This window comes from Lagopus leucura, unplaced genomic scaffold (assembly GCF_019238085.1).
Source record: "Lagopus leucura isolate 7727_CA_CO unplaced genomic scaffold, USGS_WTPT01 Super-Scaffold_100015, whole genome shotgun sequence".
Taxonomy (NCBI): Eukaryota; Metazoa; Chordata; class Aves; order Galliformes; family Phasianidae; genus Lagopus; species Lagopus leucura.
Genome location: NW_024962269.1, coordinates 11,722,510 through 11,742,361, shown reverse-complemented (window position 1 = coordinate 11,742,361; position 19,852 = coordinate 11,722,510). Strand labels below are relative to the sequence as shown.

Here is a 19,852-nt window from a genome sequence, read left to right as displayed (position 1 = left end):
CTTGCCATTCAAAAACAAGCTGAGGCCACGTGTGCCCCAACCTTTGCATGATGATGATGGACCATGGCCAAAGCCAGCTGGACCTGCAGCTGGAAAGTGCTATCCCCTATCTACAACCTGCTGAGCCACAGCTCCTCCAGCATTAATGCCACCACCACCCTCCTCCACAGCTCCTGAATTATCTGGGGCTCTCTGAGCTCTAAACATGGAGCAATGATCCTATGTAAAAACAATCAGATTTAATTCATTTTTCACCTGTGCCAGCACCCTGCCTGGATAGAACCAACTACAGATACCCAAAAAGTGCACAAGAATAAAGCCAACATGTTCCTGATGCTATTCTTTGTACTTCTTGCAATTTGTGGTTTGGGGACATTATAAACCAGGTACAGTGTCTTTTTCATTTCTCTTTCTATAACCTCATCCAGTTGTTTCTGAACTCATTTGTAAATTTTTCATGCCCTGTGGTGAGGAGTTCCACAGCTTAATCTAATGGAAGAAGGAGCACCTTCCTCTGCACGTCCATATTTTGAACTGAATTATGCTCTAATGGCCAAATGTGGAACAACATTCAAGCAAGCACCTCTGCCTAGAGGACCATCTGAGTGTTTTGTATATCTTTACAAGGAATGGAAACAGGCCATGTGGTGCTTGACCAAAGCACAGCTAAAAGTCTTGGCTATCAAAAAGAGACTTACTTTCCTGCATGTGTGATATTACTTAGACTTCTCTAGCTGCCATACACAGACAAGACTAAGAAAGGGGTTCTGACCCTTGCAAGGATGAACTCCATCCAACTGCATCCTGTGAAGCTGTTTTAGCAACCTTACAAAACTGGAGCACACCCTCAAAGGTGACAACGTGAAGCATTAGGTTTGCGGTCCGCAGGGCTCGGGAAGCAGTGGAGAAAAGCCTGTAACACATTGCCCTCTAATGGCAAAGAGGCACAGTGCAGCTAGCTATAAAAATTTGCTGGCTCTTTCAAAATTTGCAAACGACTTGATTTAAGCCAACATGGAGTCAAGGTGAACAATAATTAGCACTAATTTTGGCAGACATCTACAATGCTGTGGGACTGACCTGCCCACAGGGTCATTTGCAGGTGGCACTGGGCATGGTACGGGTGTGCTTCCATCTGAGAGCCCGGCTGATACTCCCAGGTCCTGGGGATGGCAGCTCTACAGATTTCATGCCATGCTTTGGACACAGCTGCCCTAACATTACTACATCCGTGCTACCCAGTGCTTGAACACAGTGATGTTTTCAGGCATGCTCTTAGAGCTGAAAACTCATCTCACAGTAGAAAGGAATAAATTTCAGCCACTACAAACCTGTTGTTTATGGGGTCAGAGTTGAAAAGTTTGGGATCTTGGTCAAAAAAAAGCAAGAAGCCTCTAAAAGCGATATCCATGCATGCAAGGGACTCTCAAGAAGGAATGAGAAGCAGCTCATACTTGCAAGCATCAGTGCTTTTGACATGCTGATACATTAAAACATTTGATTTTACACAAAATTCAGTTTTCCTTACTTGTGTCGATGAACACAGCATCCACATAGATTTTGGTACAGAAGGAGCCCAAGATAAATCCACAGGCTGGTCCAAATACCAGCATTGTAAACAGGATCCCTACAAGGAAAGAGAAAAAAGAAAATCAGTACTTGGCTCACATTGTTCTGGTCTTCTGCAAGATGGGACGGTCTTACTGGGGTACCAAATAGACAGATATGTCTGTGTATCAAACGCTTCAGAGAAAAGGCACCCAAACTGCTTTTCATTTCTCCATAGACTTTCAGGAAAAAAACAGAGGATCAGCTGTGACAATGCTGAAGGATTTCTATTAGCTGGAAAGACTGCATGGATTTATATTGTGTTGGTTGGATCTTATTGGCCAGCACAAGGTACCCACAGGGAAATCTTTACCTTTGCCACCTCCAACTAAATTCCTTGTAGATATGGATATTCACAGAATTTAGGATCAGCATGCCTACGAAATGCTGAGTTGTCACAGACTGCTGGGTGAAGTCCCTTTGGGCAGGTAGGAGCATTCACTCAAATCTGAGAAACCCTTCTCCCCATCATATATTGATATTTGCCATGTAACAAACACTCCCCAAGACATACAGCCATTCAGAGCTCTTGTGAAGGCTTACTGCTCCTGCAGAGCTTTTGTGAGCCAATTACTTGCTTCAATACAATATTTAGAGCATTTATTCTCATTCCCATTTTGGCCCTGGAACAGGAAGGCTACAGGCACATTGCCAACTCCCAATTATCCAGGGCAGAAAGGCAGGGGACACAAGGATAATCCAGAGAAAGAAGCAGTAGAGATAACACACAGCATCTGTAAATTAGACAACAGAAACATATTTAGCACCTTCGCATGGGATGCAGAAACAACACAAAGTCCCTAAGGGGCCTCGTAAGTGGATTTCTGAAGAAATCACAGGGAATTCTGAACAGTGTGGAGTGAAACCTGCTTGTTTGCTTTGGGTTGAGCAGTGAGGAGAGCGGCTCTGGGAGTGCAGGGATGTTCCATGAAGAAGCCTGATCACATCAGACTGCTTTACCTCTCCAGCAAGGATACAATCCACGCCTCCCTCCAACCTCCCTGTGGGTGCTGCCCAGCATCTTGGTGCGTGCATAAGGCACATAACACCGATAACTCAGCCCTCAAGTTCCTTAACGGGAAACCTTTAATTTAACTCTGTGCAGTTCTCAGAAGCTGGAGAAATGAGCAGAGCTACAAAACATTCCCAGGAGATCACCAATCCACTGCAATGCAAACCACACCTGCTGCTGACAGCTCAGCCAAGCAGAATAAGACGGTGTGGTCAAAAAATAACTTCATTTTTACTATGCAGAGCGATGCTCCATCCCTGGAGACCTTCAAGGCCATATCGGATGGTGCTCTGGGCAACCAGATTTACTGGCTGGCAACCTTGCCCATATTTTTTTTTGGTCACTAGGTGGCATTAGTGTCTATCATTGAATCAAGGGCCGGGTGATGGTTCAGATCACCCCAGCTCCCCAGGCCACCCACTCTGTTACTGGGAGTCGAAGAATTTGTTTTAACAGATATAATCTGGCAGAGAAATGGCCATGTCTATTAATATGGCAAGCAAAGATTAGGTGTTTCTTCAATAACTGTGCATTAATTATGAATTTATGTGTAATTACTGTCAAGCACGTGTGGGCATGTTGGATGGAGTGTACACCATAGAGATGGGATCAGGCAGGCATGACTGGTTCTCCAAAGGCAGCAGATATACGTTTTCTCTTTTTTAAAACTTATTAATTGTGGCTTGATGGCTTTCTGTAAGTGTTTAACAGCTTCAGAGACCTGGGGGCACAGTGACATTGCTGTTTGGTGCAGGCAGAACAAGAGGGACCAATTCTAATACTTGTCAGAACCACCACTGCAGGTGGTGGTGGTGAAGCAGTGTCACATACAAGCAAGAACACAGAACCAAGTGCATGGAACCAAGGGCAAGATAAGGAACAGAGAAAAAAATCCTTCACACCAGCGCTTTATACACTCTGAAATGTCCTCACTAGAGGGCAATGTGGGATAGAGCACGCACCGAACAGGGAAATTGCTAAGATCTTACAGTAAGATTATCAATTCTACATTTTGGTCTTAAAATCAAGAAGAAGAGACTTTCCTCGTGCTCCTTTTGCCACCCTCTTTCAAGACTCCACCAAAATCCTTTGGTTGCAGTAAAAGTGTTTTACAACTTATGCCACAAATTGAACAGTTCTTGAAAGAAACCAAGGCCTGGACTGTCACGATAGATAGAGCCTGGAGAGAGCTGGACCGTGCTCCAGGCTCAGCAGAGCACAGCACTGGCACAAGAGTTGGGCTGTTAGGCAATCTGTATAAGATATCAGTACTTAAACACGTGCGTGGAGTTCAGTGCTCAGAAGGAAATGACACAAATTAGAATTTGCTGAAGACATCCTTCCACTTCTGAGAAATGCTGCACGACTGCTCATCACCACCACTATTAGGACAATACTTCCCACACCATCCACCTGGCCACGCAACCACAAAGACAACACTCAGTACAGAATATCTAGTAAAGTCCTTTCTCCCAGTCCAGGATAAAGATGTGATAAAATCGTGGATGGCTTAACACCCCTTGCTAGGTTGTTTCCCATTTTTCCCTCTAACTTTTAGATCAGCCTGACTTGATACAGGTGTATGCCACAGAGCAAAAGGGCACCAATGCCAGGAGCAAGCAGACCCAGGGTCTAAACCTGGCTCCATCACAGGCTCTTGAAAAACTCCTCATTAAAAGCAACAAAAGTGGCAATCAATATAGGTACTCCAGCCTCTTCCCTTTCACTCTTAGCTTAAAATTAGCTTCTACCATTCACAGCCTTGCATTTGGTAACTCCCATCCTCCCCAAGAGAAGGAAAGGAAAACCAAGCTGGAACTGTCAGCTCTAATTCCGTTCTGCAAACAAACACCTCCTGCTCTGCAGGGCAGGCTGACCCTCTTCAGAAGGGCCTTTGCTTCGTCCTACACCCAGTGTTTCAAAGAGAAGTGGGGCACGTTCTCAAAACAGCAAGGCCTATGCAGACCAGCAGGAAGTAGGATGAGAAAGGTTTCTCCTTCGTGCATTTTGATGTTTTTGTTTTTAATTATATATATATATATATAACATTCTCTCTCTACACATATATAACATATATATATATATGTAACATTCTTTCCAAATTATGGGAGTAATCATTTTCAGCTTTCCTGCTCTTTCCCTCTTTCCCTGCTCTGTTCGGGCTGGACTGAGAAATCCGAATTATTTTCCTCCCATCTTTTCAAATGGAACAATCTGCCAAACCCTACTTGGTTCTGTCAACTAACAGACATTTTCCAGGGGCTGGGGAAAGGATAGGAACAGAGGGGAGTATTTGATCTGACATTCTGTGACGGCATTTTATCACTAATAAGGCCCAGGACTACTAATGCAGTTTTCCATTAGAGCAAAGAGAGAGAACAGCAGCAGGTACCATGTATCAGTGGAGTGACTGTGCTCAGTCAGTCATGCAAAGCACACAGGAAAAGTTACCAAGAGAGGGATAAAGGATGTCAATATGACAGTATTAAAGAGCTGTCCCTTGGTTGATCATAGAATGGCTTAGGTTGGAGGAGAACACCTAGTTCCAGCCCCCTGCTACAGACAGGGATGCCAACCACTAGGTCAGGCTGCCCAGGGCCCCATCCAGCCTGGTCTTGAATGTAGTTTCTTATTGAGTCCAGGTTATTTTATTTTCTTATATGAAATCCTGAAGCAAAAGTCAGGATTCTGGGTGTGGTTTTGCTTTATAAAGGAGCTCAGGTGCTAAATGCACGGGATTTAGTGCACCGTGACAGAGATGTGGGAAGTGGAGCAATAAGAAAGTGAGAACACCTTGTTGGCTGTCCTCTCGTCCTCTCTCTCATTCCTTTTTAGTATGGATATGAAATATTACCATTATCTGCCACCTACCTTGCTTAGTAAAAGACGATGTACTCATGTCCAGGAGCAGGATACATATTTCCGACTTAGTCCACTCAACACTTAGATACCAGCTAAGGTTTGATTCAAGAACATATCCGAATCAAACTTGCTGGCTTCAAACAAACTGATGCAGACACAGAGGCGAGATGCTGAACGAAGATTTCATTTCCTGTCCTTCTCTGTTTTGCCATCAGATTGGTCCAAACATCAAAGTGCCCAGTCAGGAGACAGTGCCACTTCCAGGATACACACCAGCACTGGTTGATCCATAATTCCAGCAGAGCCTGGATGCCTGAAGCATCTTCACTGCTCTGGACCATCAGCAGTCAACTACACAGTATCTCAAGCCCTCCCGCTGGTACAAACGATCCCATTCCATTTAATCACGGAGGTGTGGCTCATCCCTGCTGGACTTACATCACATTAAGCCAGACAGCTCTTGCCTTGGTATCTCCGTGATACTAGGTTGCAGGAGGTTGTGCACTGTGCTATGGAGCAGCTCACTCTCAGGAAAGCTTATGGGCTCTGCCTGCTACCCCAGGAATGAGGTTTTGAGGGAAGCCCATAAATAAAAACTTCAAAGTGGGGTATTTGACTCAAAAACCACATTGGTGCGAGGGTGTGCGAAACAAGATCCATGTGGAAGACGTGGGAACCTCCCTCCAAAGGTGGCATCACCATCGCATCACGTAACCGCATCCCTGTGGGGGAATAGGCAGCGAAATGCGATCTCTGTTGAGGGTGACAGTGACCAGATGGTTTGGTGACAGCCACAGAGTGCACATATGTGGTGCACAGAGGGCAGAACACACACGTGAGCTGTCATGACCCCACGGGGTGTCGCTGGGGACAAGGGACATGTCACGCTGCGGGTGGTGGCCCCAGCCAGATGCTGCTGCCTCCTGCCTGCTGTGGGAGCGAGTTCTTTCTAAAGCACCAAGGGAGTAGTTTTGCAGAGCAAGAGATAATCTCAAAACCCTGCTTGTCCCACATTTCCCGTTGCAGGGCAGGCCCCTGAGAAGGGATTACTGGAACACAGCTCATGTGCCGGTCTTAAAGGGACACAGCAGCCCCGAGGACGGCAGGCAGCTGGACAAGCTGCAAATGCTGTATCCTCCTGAACCATCAGGGCTCCACAGGAAGACTTTTGCACTGTGGGCCGAGCTTAACAATTTCAGAAGGCTTCCTTTGATTTTTATTAGCTGATGTAACCTCCAGATGCACGGTGTGGGGATGGGGATGGCCACGTCCTACTCAAATGGCACCTTCCTATGGCAAAACCCTCTTGGAGTCAGCGTGGTGTGTGGATGCCTGCAGTCCTGCAGAGCCCAGCAACACCATCAGCCCCCAGCCCACCCCTCCCAGGAGACACTTTTCCTCATTCACCCTGAAAATACATAATTTTCTCATCCACTGCCATCTCTCTCTTCCTTATCTCGCTTTTCCACTGGCACTGCTGTAGCTCTGATAGGAAACATGGCCAGGTGGTGCTGCACCAACGGTGTGTTCTGATTTGTTCTGCTGCCTCGGTGCAGCCACTGAAGCGAAGGGAACATCAAAACAATCCTGGCAGATGTTTCAGAGTGCCTGCAGCTGTCGATTAATGAGGAACAACTTTGGATAATTCACTTTAATGTTTAGTCTCTGCTCTGATGGGGATCAAAGTGGCTCCAGCCTTGTACTGGTATTAGATAAGAACGAGAGGGGGAGGTTGAGTAACTGCAATCTGTACAGAGGCACACAAACTGTTTATTAGTTTTGCCCCCATCTCAACACTGGTAGCCCCCTGCCAGATGTGGGCTCTACTTCGAGGCTGCCCAGTGATGCCTGCAACGGGGATGGATGTAAGAAGCAAGTTGTGGGTGCCCTATCCCTGGAGGTGCCCAAGGGAGGGTTGGATGGGGTGTGGGCAGCTTGAGTTGGTGAGGACAACCAGCCCATGGCAGGGCGTTAGTGTTGGGTGGGCTTTAAAGTCCCTTCCAACCTGAGGCCCTCCATGATTCTACGAAGCAATTTGTTCTGGCCTGTGTATAGCACTCAGGTGTTAATCACTAAAAAGGTTGCTAGGATGGAAAGGACACTGGACTGAAGGTACATTACACGGCAGTTTCTCCCCAGCCTACCAGCGTCCCCTTCAATATTTATTTCCATCATAAGTCAGGATTTCTCCAAGGAGATGCCTCCTGACTTTGAGATGAAATCTCATTCCTTAAACAGACCTTTTGCTCCATGAACTCCCTTGCATTTTCAATTATTGCCAAGCATTACGTTTGTTTTATCAGCAAATCCCTGTCCCCAGCACTATCAAGGCTATGTTTGAGAGGATCAATGCTTTACCAACCGCTGACAGCCCCGGGGGATCCCGAGGCACACACACAACATTTGCAGAACAGTACAAAGAGTGCCTGGACTTTTGCAATAAGAGCACAAGCTCAGCACCCAGCCCTGAACGCTCCATAACGACTTGGAGCACTTCTGGCAGCTCCAAACACACCCATTTGCTGGCTTCTGCCCTTCATTCTGATAAGCACAGAAATAATGAAAAGCCAAGCAAACCAGCAAAAATCCAGCCCAGATCCCTATTTGTCCTGGCCTCTGGGTCACTGGTTTGCCCAGCTGCCAAAATAGGATCACGAACAAGACTGCAAAGGAGCAAATTGCACTATGACAAAACCTCCCCAAACCTCAAATTTGCATTTGCTAACGCAATAGAAAGCAAAATAGTCACTCTGTGAGCTCTGAAAAGAAAACTATAGGGACACTCCCACTACAAAGCCCTAGCATTGCTATGGTCCCTACCAGCTGGCACTGGGAGCTCACTATTCCCCACTTCTGAGCATCCCAACACCCTCCCAGGCAGTTGAGGGACTGCTTGCTGCATTTCCTTCCTCACTGATGGGAAGCCAAAGAAGAAATTTGCTTATGCTAATCAATCCCTGGCACGATGCATAGCAGACACTAATCCACTAGCCATCTCCATCAGTCTCTGCATATTTAACTAAAGCAGTGAACACTCATGGAGGATTATGTACGCAGTGATATTGTTGTAGCAGTGTTTTCCTACCTAAGCTGCAATCATTCAGACACCCTGTCTCCTAATATTGACATACAGAGTGCACACAAGCAACCTGCAGAATTGCCTGGGTCCATGCAAGCATTCTGGACAGAACTGCCTCCAAAACTACATCTGCTGCATAGGATTTAATAGACGTGCCTGCTCCATATAATGCTGTCTTAATTACCCTCTGTCAAAACGCTTACAGTCATGGCAGTTATTTATAAATCACCATTTTTGAAGGAATAAACACTGCCTGATACTCATAGGTATGTACAACCAATTCACAGGTAGCTTGGACATGCAATTACAGGAGGGTTGGGTCCATTTTCCATCACTTTCTGCCAGAAACAAATCCCTGTCCACTCAGGTGTATCCCTGGGTTAGTATTCCTGCTCTCGCAGAGCAAAAAAATCCAACAGTGTTAAACTCTCTTTAGCGTCTCTGAAATGCAAGGACGAGCCACTCGCTCCACCTACCCTGCTGGCTCACCTTCTTGTCCCTGAAATGTTCTTGTCACCACGTCTTCAGCAGGAGCCAGCTCAGTTTGAGAAGCAGGTGCATGACTGTGTCTAACTATAGCACGCAAACCCAACGCAGCACCCATCCCACCAGCTCTGGATCCCACAGATCACACGTACTGTGCAAACACACCAGCAACAGCTCTGCGCTTGAACAAGAGTTTTCCACACTTCAAGTAAATTCCTCCGTGCTAATTACCTTGGGAAGCAGCCACCAAATAATATTCCGAAAGAGAAGTCTGCTTAGATGCCAAGTACACTTCGCAGGGTTTCAGTCACATGCCTTCAAGCTCTGTTCATCTCCTTCCAGCCATTAAACACCAACACCTGTTTCACCAAATCTGCAGCGCTGCTTCAGCTAAAGAAGGGCAGACTTCCTTGTGTTAATTCACAGGAACTGTGCCAACAGTAGGTCAGAATGGAAACACACTTCCAGGGCACATTTCCCTCCCTACAAGGCCGTACTCCTCTCGATCTGATGATCGATTTCTCATTTAACACCAAATGGGTTTGATCCAATGGAGAAGCATAGGAATACATCACACAATGGAATAATGGGAGGTGGTGGAGTCACCATCCCTGGAGGTGTCCAAGAACCGTGGGGATGTGGCTCTGAGGGATGTGGTTAATGGGCATGGTGGGGTGGGTTTGGCTACATGATCTTAGTGGCCTTTTCCAACCATAATGATTCGGTGATTCCCATTTCAATCTGTCTAATCCACCTCTCCGCACGACACATTAAATGGGGACAAGGGCTCCTGTGGCTCTTGGAGGTTTTATCTCCATCACTTGAATTCCATGAAAGCCTCTTTATTTCCTTATGCACTATAATATATTAGGAAAAAAACAACATCATATGACTGAGAATACAATGAGCTATTCACACACACAGAGGGCAAATTTCTGAGGCTAGAAATTGTGGCATCTGTCATTTAGGAGGTTGGCACAACACCTCCTTACTTTTTTATTTATTTTTTGAAAGCTGCACACAGAGTTCCTCACAGATAGAACATGCTGGTTTGAGGAGGAGGCTGCCAACACTGCCTCCCTCCCATTTTAACCTTAGTCTTTGGGGTATCCCTTCCCATCCCACATATCTTATATGAGGAAACAACATGTCACATCACTAACTGACGCTCTGTGTCAATAGAGACAGCTTACTGCTTTCACAAACAACCATGCAGTAAGGAAGAGAAGTTCAGCTCTGTTCCTCGCTGTTGGAAAGGCTTTTCCTTGCAACATCCCCCACTCCTCCTGCTCAGATATGCTGTATGACCCATAGGCAAGTGGGTATGCACAGGCAAGCCCTAAATTATTGCAGCGAGAAACAGCCTGGGAATCACCTAAATGCAAAGCAAGTTGCTGGGAATGCAGGGCTGATAACACTTATCAGTACTGACCATTTAAGAAAGGGCCGTGCTTTTCACTGCAGAATAGATTTAATCTATTCTAGCAATGGTTGAGCCATCAAGAAGGGAAGGAAATTAAAAACAAAACTTCTGTTGTTCTGCTTCCTTGTATTGCAAACAACAGCAGAAAAAGTATTTGCTCTTGACAATAGTCATTCTTTGCACTGACCTAAACCTTGCCGAAGCTTGTGGGAACACTTCCACTGACCTCAGCAGGCTTTGGGTCACCCATCTCCTTCCCTTGAGGTGACCCCTCTGCAGTGTGCAATGTACAGTCCTGGCTCCAGAGGCACTTGTTGCACATCAATCTTACTGCTCAACCCACTTTGTGCACTCTTCTCAACAAGAAGAGTTTGGGAAGACTGAAACATGTACTATTTGTTATCATCAGGTGCATCATTTGGAAGTTTAATGGGCTGTGTCTGAAGCACAGGAAATGCAGCCCGAAGCCCAAAGCCAGGCATGGGCTCATGAGGGCATCTTACAGAGATGCTCAGAAATAAACAGGAGGAGGATGCTGGGACAGCAGTGCTCCCACAGAGCATGGAAGAGCAGAAAATGGGATGCTCTGGTCAGACAGGCTCCTTCAGATACCCCCATTACCCCACATGGCGAAGAACAAGGGATGCCAGATGCCAGTCTATAATGGGGGATGGGGAGCTGGCTGCATGCAGGATAATCCCCCAGTCTAAGATTACTTTCAATATAATTTCTGGCACTCTCTAGCAGCTCAGTTGCACCACGAGCACAAACCCGAGTGGCTGGAGCCAGAGAACTGTGTTGCTGATGGAGTGCACCACTCAGCACCTCATCCCCAGCACTCCATCAGCACAGCAAATCCTGCTCTCCAGTTCCCAAAACTACAGGTCACACAGACATTTTGTTGAGGCTTCTTACAAAGACAGAACTTCAAAGCTCTCCTGTGCCTCTTTCATACAAATATTTTCCTTTGTGACACATAGGACCCTGTCCCTGATGACTGCCTTTCTCCCTAGGGCACAGAACAGCTGCTGCTATCATTGTGGGCTTGTCTCCCTTAATTAAGCATCCACAACAACAGCACAAAGATGAAAACAAAGCCCTTTGAATGAAGCCTAGGATGAAGATCCCGCACAATGGCAGTAAGAGGAACAATTCCCTCCTACAGACAACCTTTTAAACTGGGAGGTGAATCAAAAGCACCTGAAATATCCCATTTAATGCACCAGAATGACTCTGTTCCAGGTGTTCAATGGAACGGAGCCTTAGCCTGGGGAAGTTATTCTAGTGAAGGCTTCATGCTTTCAAGAAGGTGGAGTTTTTCTTTCTTTTTAAATTAATTGTAGAATCACAAAGGTTGGAAGAGACCACCAAGATCATCTGAAGCCCTCTAATTGCCTTTAAGCTGTCTTCTTTGCAAGCAATTCTTCTTCTTGGTAGACAACCAAGTCATTGCAAGTGTCTCTGAGCAGAAGTCATGCTTCCTGCCCAGCTCCAAGATGGCTTTGTGAATTCTTGGCGTCTCTTCTTTTGCTGACTGCTTCCAGCACGTAGTTCCTGTAAGAAATTCATCCCTAGAGACTACTGCACAGGTAAGCACTCAGATGATGAAACTTTCAGACAACCAAACTGTTCTGACTGGACCTGAGCTGGTTAAGAGGATTACAACTCGTTACCACCCACCTGATGCAAGCCTTGCCAGCAAACTGCCACTGTTGGCACTTCCAAGCCCAGTCCCACAAAGCACTCCAAGAAACCCATACTGTTAATGAAATCCAGCTGAAAGAATTGCCATAGGGAAGGATCCTGCCACTCTGTGCCGCTGCCACGCATCCCAGCTGCTGTGGCTTTGGATGGTAATCCACTTCTACTATTTTTGGCAGAGTTGGTGGTATTCTTAAGGGCAGTAATTACATTTTCCAGGGCAGGCTTTCTGCCAGGGCTCAAAATGATGACCAACAGGGCCCTTTTAACCACCTGCTATGATTCCAGCCTTAATTAGTTATTAGAGTCCTGCTGAAAACCACTGTAATGCAACCAGAAAGGGTGGTTCTTGCAAGACTGACTCCAAGGAGAGGTAGGTTTGAAAGGAGAATAGAAAGTGCTTTCAACAACAAAGCAATCAAAAATAAGAGGCTTTCTATAGTGGTATTGCCTTCATGAATACCCAAGAAGCACCAATTTCTTCCCCATTGTTCCCACATCAACTGGCAATGTGCACCTTTCATATTACATGAGCAAACCCAAAGCCACCATATAGACAACAATAAAACTTGTAAAACGCTGTACTCTTGTAACCGGCCAAATATCAGCCCTCCCTTTCCTTTCTTAGCATGCACTAACTGGCTTTGGGCAATGAGGCAGTCTTGAATGCACTGAGTTTTTGCACACTGGCTAATACATTACTGATAGAGAGTAAGGATCTTAAAACATTAAGTCCTGGAGTCCTTGCTTATGACTCTGTGACCATGGAAAGCAGTGGTAGCTCTGTGGCCAAAGTCTCTGCAGCAGCAGGCTGGCCACAAGCCCTGCCTGTATTTATAGCTATTACAGATGCTCATTATGTAGCATCATGGAAAGATCTCAAAGCGCCGTCAGGAGTTCATCTGTGGGTTGGTAGGATGCAGCAAGCTTGCCTTGGCAGGAGAACAGGTCTTTTAGTCCAGTGGAGACCTCTCATTTCCTCTACCTTTGAACTTCCACCCTCTAATTTCTACCATCTCCAGCTCCCCAAAAAGAAATGGCAGTTTGTGACACTGCTAACACCAGGCAGGGGCAAAGCCTTATACAAGAATAAATCAGGCTCTTTCTTGATTCAGTAAGAGGTTCCCTGTTACTGCATATCACACACATCAAGTATTTTCTTCATTAAACAAGCTAGAAAAAAGAGAAAACATAGGACTGAAGCACCCAGGAATGTGACCAAGGGTATTCTCAAGGTTTTAGGGATGCTTGATCTCAATCCTACACCATTTTACAGCACTGTTATTAGGAAATGCCCAGTCAATACACACACTGACTCTACATTAGGTCCTTTACAATCTTGGATAGATCCCTCCTCGTAGTTCTCACAGTCACCTACTGAACTATGTCCTTCTCCTTTTAATACTCATCACATCTTAATTTTATCTTCAGTCATCAAGCACAGGCAAGAGTCTTGGGCTTGGCACACATCACGAGCACAGAGGACACAACACCTGGCACCTTCACAGAGCTGCAAGGCCCTACGTGAGTAATCACAATTACACTCAACATGAATGTCCGTTCTCTACAGCCAACAAATTTTAAAGGAAATACGACCAACAACATTGCTGAGCTGCAGAGCAGCTAATCCCAGCACACACCCTGCTGAAGGACCATCCAAATGGCAGATTTCTCTGTGGATGTGGTCACCAGGAAGATCTGTCCACCTCCCTGCCCTCTCTTGCATTCCTTCACGATTGCATGATGGCTCACAGCTTCCTTTGGAATAGATCTCTGTAAAGCTACCCGCAGGATCCCGATCCAAATCAATGTGATATTCTGCCATATGTCACTGAATCCAGATACAACATATGAAAATCACAAGCTTAGTTTTGTGGTAAACCATTGCCAACGAAATGGCCATCTCAGGGGAACACTCTGCCTTTGCTTTCACTCTGTTCTTTTATCACATGCCAGAAGGTTTTTGTTATTAAACCTACCAGTATGTTTAGAAGGATCCAGAGCAGACAGTGCTCAGTATTTATGGCATATTTCTGCCTTGCAAAGCAGGCATGCGTCTGCCAGAAACTTCCATTCTGCCTTTCCCACCGTAACCTGAACCATGGGGAGGGGATGGGACATGGTTTTCACATTATCCTGTTTACATTCCTTTCCACAATGGAGCTGCAAGTCTAAAAGCATTTCCCTCCATATTAATTCCCCTCACTGCCATTTTTCCTTTACACAGTTAAATGTACAATTTAACCCGGTTTGGAGATTAACACTTATGAACAGATTCATAGAATAACTGAGGCTGGAAAGAGCACTGAGATCATTAAGTCTAAACATCAACTCATGCCCATGACCACTGGTGTCCGGCCACGGGTTGTTAGGAAAAGAACCCTTGGCTTCAAAGAGCTGAGTTCCTCTATGGGAAATTTGGAAGAACAGCTCGATAAAAATAAGAGTTTTCCATTCCTGTGGAAATACTTCCCTTAGTCCTACGTCGAGACAAGTCACCGAGCCTTGCAAATTCTTTGCCAAAAGTAACATTCCCCAAATGCTTCACTGATATTACTGGATCGTTATGCGCCGAGAGAAAAATAGCTACCGAGAGATTGTTTCATCTCTTCTGAGATTAAGAAGCTTCTTCTCCCATTCAAATGATATAATGTTGAAAATATTCTGTTGAAAAATGTGGACCCGTTTGATGCAAACCTGCAGAACACCCACTTGAATGAATTGGCCTCACAGAAAACTGCCACAGTGAACAAGGCGCAGAAAAGCCCAAGAAGGCTTTCTGATCCAGGAGCGACCTTTATGATCATCCTCAAAGCTGCAGGCTGTAGGAAAAAGCTCTAATCCTTTCATCACTGCGTTTTGACAAGATTGTGCATGAGACTGTAGCCAGGCATGCGGCTGAAGGAAATTACCTGGGACTGAAATCATAGACTGTGTGCATCTGCAGCGCGCTAATTGAAGGCTTCAGGCAAATTATTATACCTTCCCACTCAGGAAAGGGAAAAGTTTTCTCTCCCTGTAAATGACCGTTAACTGCATAGTAATAATAGGAGATGGTAACCATTCGGGATGATAACTGAAGTGTGTGCCATGAAGGATAGTTCAGCAATCTATAATTTTCAGAGACCAAACGTATTAGCGTCCATACAGTTTGTCATTACAGGAAAGCATATAACTGCTCAGCAGCATTATGGCAGAGCTGTGTTAGGTCACAGCACTTCATCACCATGCTCAGAGCAGGACTGCTTTTCCCAGCTTTACTTTGGGACATGTATAATTTCACTATGCAAAACTGAGCATTTATAGGAGCAGTGAACCCGTAAACAAGTTGAGAAAAAAAGATAGGATGATATGATGTTGTATCTGAAAACTGCTATTGCTTTAAACAGCAGATGCATGCAAAAATGTGATGCTGACAAGAAATGTGCTGTGACTGTCCCACTGCAATGGCCAGCAGCAAACAAAGCCCCCGTCCCCAATCCATTGCTTTGTGCCACCTCCCCGGCATACTGTGCAGAGCAAAGTGCTTGTGGTCCTGTCACAGCGAGACAAGATGATGTGCAGAAAAATAGGTCATCTCTTAGTGCACAGAGGCAGACCTTTCCCCAAACCTTCCCAGCTCTTTCATTAATATATGCATGTGAAATAATTCTGAGCTTGCACAGAAGTGCCAGTGAGAGAGAGGAAGGTCTGAAGGTGCTTGAAAAGGAGTGTGATGAGAGACACCCAGCACACAAAGGATGTTACACCTCTAGATCTCCTTCCCCCTCCCCTGACCCCGAAGTCGGGCAGCACATGGTGACAGCATGTCCCCTTGTAGGGACAGGCATGCTTTCATCCTGCTGCTCTCATGACTTTCCTCCTGGGCAATGACAAGATCTAAAAAGCCCTTCAGACCAATCAACTCCACCTCCTCATCTCCTTAATGTTTTCATCCCAGAGCTTTCAGAAAAAAAAATTCCCAATAAGGGCTGTCACCAAGCTCTCAGAGGAAGGTGTTCTGCCAAGAAACTAATGGCTCTGGGCAGTTTGGAAGTGGAAAAACAGAAAAGATATATTTTGGGGCTGTAGGCCCTGATTCATCCCCACAGTGAAGCTGCCACACAAGGTACAAGCCTTACGCTCTGATGTTCTCTCTCCTTACATTTTTAGTCAGAAGGGACCTTTAAAGGTCACCCAGTCCAACCTCCCCAAATCTCCTCCTTCCACATGGCTGTGGCAGCCTGGGTTGGCCAGCCAGCTCCCCAGAGGTGCATCACCATTATATATATATATATATAATATATAAAGGAGCCAAATGAAAAGCTGCAGCAGCAGCAGTCAGAAAAGTGGCATTTGTTGCACAAGACGAACCACTTTCAGTAGCAAACGCTTCCTTCCCAACCCAGAGTTCTCAGGCACATCTACATAAGAGGCTTGAGGGAGCTTAGCTTTCCAGGATGTGTGTCATGCCAGAGCCAAATCACAGCACCGTGATGTCACAGCCACAGCAGCTCAACTCCAAGACTTGGGTTTTTTTGCACCAAAATAGCAGTTAAGCCTGAACAGAAAGTTCTGAAATATTCATAATGATAGCATTAGAGGTAACACTTAATCCTCATTACTCACTGCTGGTATTTAGGCAGCACGCTGTCTGGCTACTGAATAATCCCAAGGGAAAAGCGGGAGAATTAATACACGTGAACAAGGGGCTGTCATCTCAGGGAAGTTACTCCGTGCTCCGACTGCCCTGCACAATCTCTGTGGGCTGAGAGAATATAAATTGCTCCTTCTGATTGTCATTATCAGAAGAAGTAGAGGTGGCACGAATAAAGCAGGGAAAAGGCAGCGTTGTATACCGTTTCCAGCCTCCTGGAGCTGTATTTAGTGGCTGTGCCTCGAGGAACACAACAAGCAGAGACCTATTTCTGCTGCTCACAGCCACCTGGCCCTTTTGGTTTAGGGGTGGTCAGATGAGCAGCTCTGCCTGTTGGGATCAGAGGTCAGCATCTCCTCAAGGCCAGTGGGAGGAATGAACCACAGTTGGCACACAGGGGGCTGGAAAAGGTCACTCAGTTTAGCAGTAACACTCAGTTTGGGGACTGCACCTTTCACGGTCCCTGATCTCAAAGGATTTAGCAAAAACTGCCTAACACTGCCTTCCTTCCTTTGAGAAGGAGCTTAGGTCAGTTGACCTGACCTGCTTTCTCACTGCTGGGGAACAGCAGAGGAGAGCATCCGCCTGTTGAGCAGCAGTGGGAATTGAGGGACAGCCTCGAGGTCCCACAAGGTTCTGCAAGTCACTTCCATTAGTGACAGGGGTACAAGCTGGGGGCATTGGCACCACAGGCAGGGCTGTGCCAATGCCTGGACAACAGCACATTCTGCATGCAGCCTGTAAAGAGCTACAACACCCACCTGAAAAGCCAAATACACTAGAAGCAAAACCTTACTTTTAGCTTGTGAGACTCCTGCATGCATCGGGCAAGCTGAAAAGCAGCTCCACTATCTGACACATCACAGAGTAATCTGTCTTAAAATGAGAGGTGTTGCAGGTCAGCACTCAGATATCCCCAGATGACTCTGCAATGCTTACGGATGTGGCAGAGCAGTGACAGCCCTCCACAAGGTAGCAGAGGCAAAAGAAAGGAGATTTGCTGATCAACATGCAGTGTCCCTGCTGCATCCTGCCCTGTGCTGGTGGAGGAGGGCAGGATTCCCACCTCTGACATCCAAAGGTGAGCACAGAGCCTGCTGCATGCTCCCAGCTCCTCTGTGCCTTGCCCAGCAAGTGGGCAGCAAAGCTGATTGCAGACAGCCAACAGCAGTCACTGCTGCCACCTTCAAAATTGCCATTTGCATCTGATTAATTAATGCTGCCTGGGTACAGGCTCTACTGGTAATTAGGCTAAGGGGGAATTTCAGAAAGCAACACTGACAAGTGCTACAAAGCACTGCAGAAGGGGCTGAACATGGCTGTCTCTCCCCTCCAGAAACAGTGAAAACAAACAAACAAGTTAAGTATAGACCTGAACAAAACTGGGACTGGTACATTTTTAAACAGATCTCATTTGGTTAATTTCAAATAAATGCTATGCAGTTTAATTTCCAGTGCTATAGGCAAGAATAATACAGCCCTGCTGTGTTGTCTTCATCTGTCTTCTAATAAACTGATTAGAGCCCAACACATTAAAGCCCTGTGCACCATTATCTATTATTCAGGTCCCTAAAAGATGTTAATTAACCCGCGTGTTCTGAGAAGCTCCATTGTAGCACACACAATAAGGAACCACATGGCACAGTCAGAGCACGTGTTGCTTACTCGTTTTGACTTAATTACATGGGCATGACGCCAAGGTGGTTCTGGAGGAAAACTGTATTATTGCAGAGACAATGTCCAGATACTCACATCCAGGCTCATATTTCACGAGGGAAAAAAAGTCACCTTTCTCTGTTCTGACAAGATATAAATTGCTGGCACACTCCCAACTAGGTAAGGTCAGGGAAACAAACTATGTTTGGGTTCATAAAGCAGCACTCAGAGAGCTCATTCTGCCATCTTGCCACGCAGGATGCTCTGAAAAACAAATGTTGTTCAGGCTGAACTGGAAACTATGAGCTGAAGTAATTCTAGAAGCAGGTGAGTAAGCTTTTAGCACAGCTTGTAGTCCCTCAGCCACTGAGAAAGAAAAAACCTCCCTGGCATCTCCTGCAGCCATGGCTCATGCATGCCCAGGGCAGGTGAAGGCTTTACAGAGTGTATGTTGCACAGCTCTCCCCTAAGAGCCATGAAATAAAACCCACTGGTGGCTCACAGCCTGGACCAGGACAGCACACTTCTGGAGGCAACCTGCCACCCTGCTCCATCTCCAGAGCCCAGGTTTAAAACGTGAGGTCAAGCAGAGCAGCCAACATCTCCTAAAGCCTGAGCACTCAAATGGTCTCTTAAGCACACAGCAAACACAGAGGTGCATCAGTGCAGACTGAGGGGTTTCTGAATAGTCAATGGGCAGCCTCTCAGCACAGGGGCTCTGGTTCACACGATGGGCACCTGCACTGTAGAACTGTGCTGAGCATCCTTGTACTGCATGGGTTAAACTAAGCAGGATCAGTTACCTGCCAAGCTGAAATGATGAATATTAACCGGTATTAATTGCTTACAGGTGTGAACTCTGATTTGGGGCCAGACCAACTCTTACAGAGTATAAGCAACTATCACCCCTACAACAGATCTAACAGGATGAAAGCCAGCACTTGGCGCATTATCCTATCTCTCCTATTTTGCAGACCTCTCCATTTTTCTTTTTTTTTTCAATCAGATTTTCAAAAGTAAAGGAAAAAAACAACAACAACATCAACAACAAAGCATGCTTTTTCTCTAAGACCTTCAAGTTGATGCTGCAAGAGGAGCACAGCAGTCCCTGAAAGGATCTGCCACTCCAGCAGGGCTGCACACGAAGCCATGTGGCAGGGCTTTGCTGCGAGCGCACTGTGCTCTTTTTTAAAGGGGTCACAAAATGCTGCTGACAGCAAAAGAGCTCACACCACGCTGCTGAGCCCAGCACCTGCTTGGTGCTTGTTGCTAAGGGCAAGCATTTGCTCTGGGGCAGGGCCTGCCTCAGTCCCACAGTGCTCCCCACACGTTCTGCTCCTCTGCCATAAATCTAAGCCAGCTCCATAAACCTGTTAACAAACTTCTGGT

The 19,852-nt window shown here is 46.1% G+C and overlaps 1 protein-coding gene across 1 annotated transcript in view; it reads right to left on the bottom strand.

Annotated features, from left to right (window-relative positions):
• SLCO3A1 (solute carrier organic anion transporter family member 3A1) overlaps window positions 1-19,852 on the bottom strand; it is a 112,300-nt gene that overhangs the window by 25,701 nt on the left and 66,747 nt on the right. Inside the window, exon 3 of the mRNA XM_042875639.1 lies at window positions 1,529-1,627. Coding sequence (XP_042731573.1) covers window positions 1,529-1,627 — 99 coding nt within the window. The remainder of the gene's footprint in view (window positions 1-1,528; window positions 1,628-19,852) is intronic.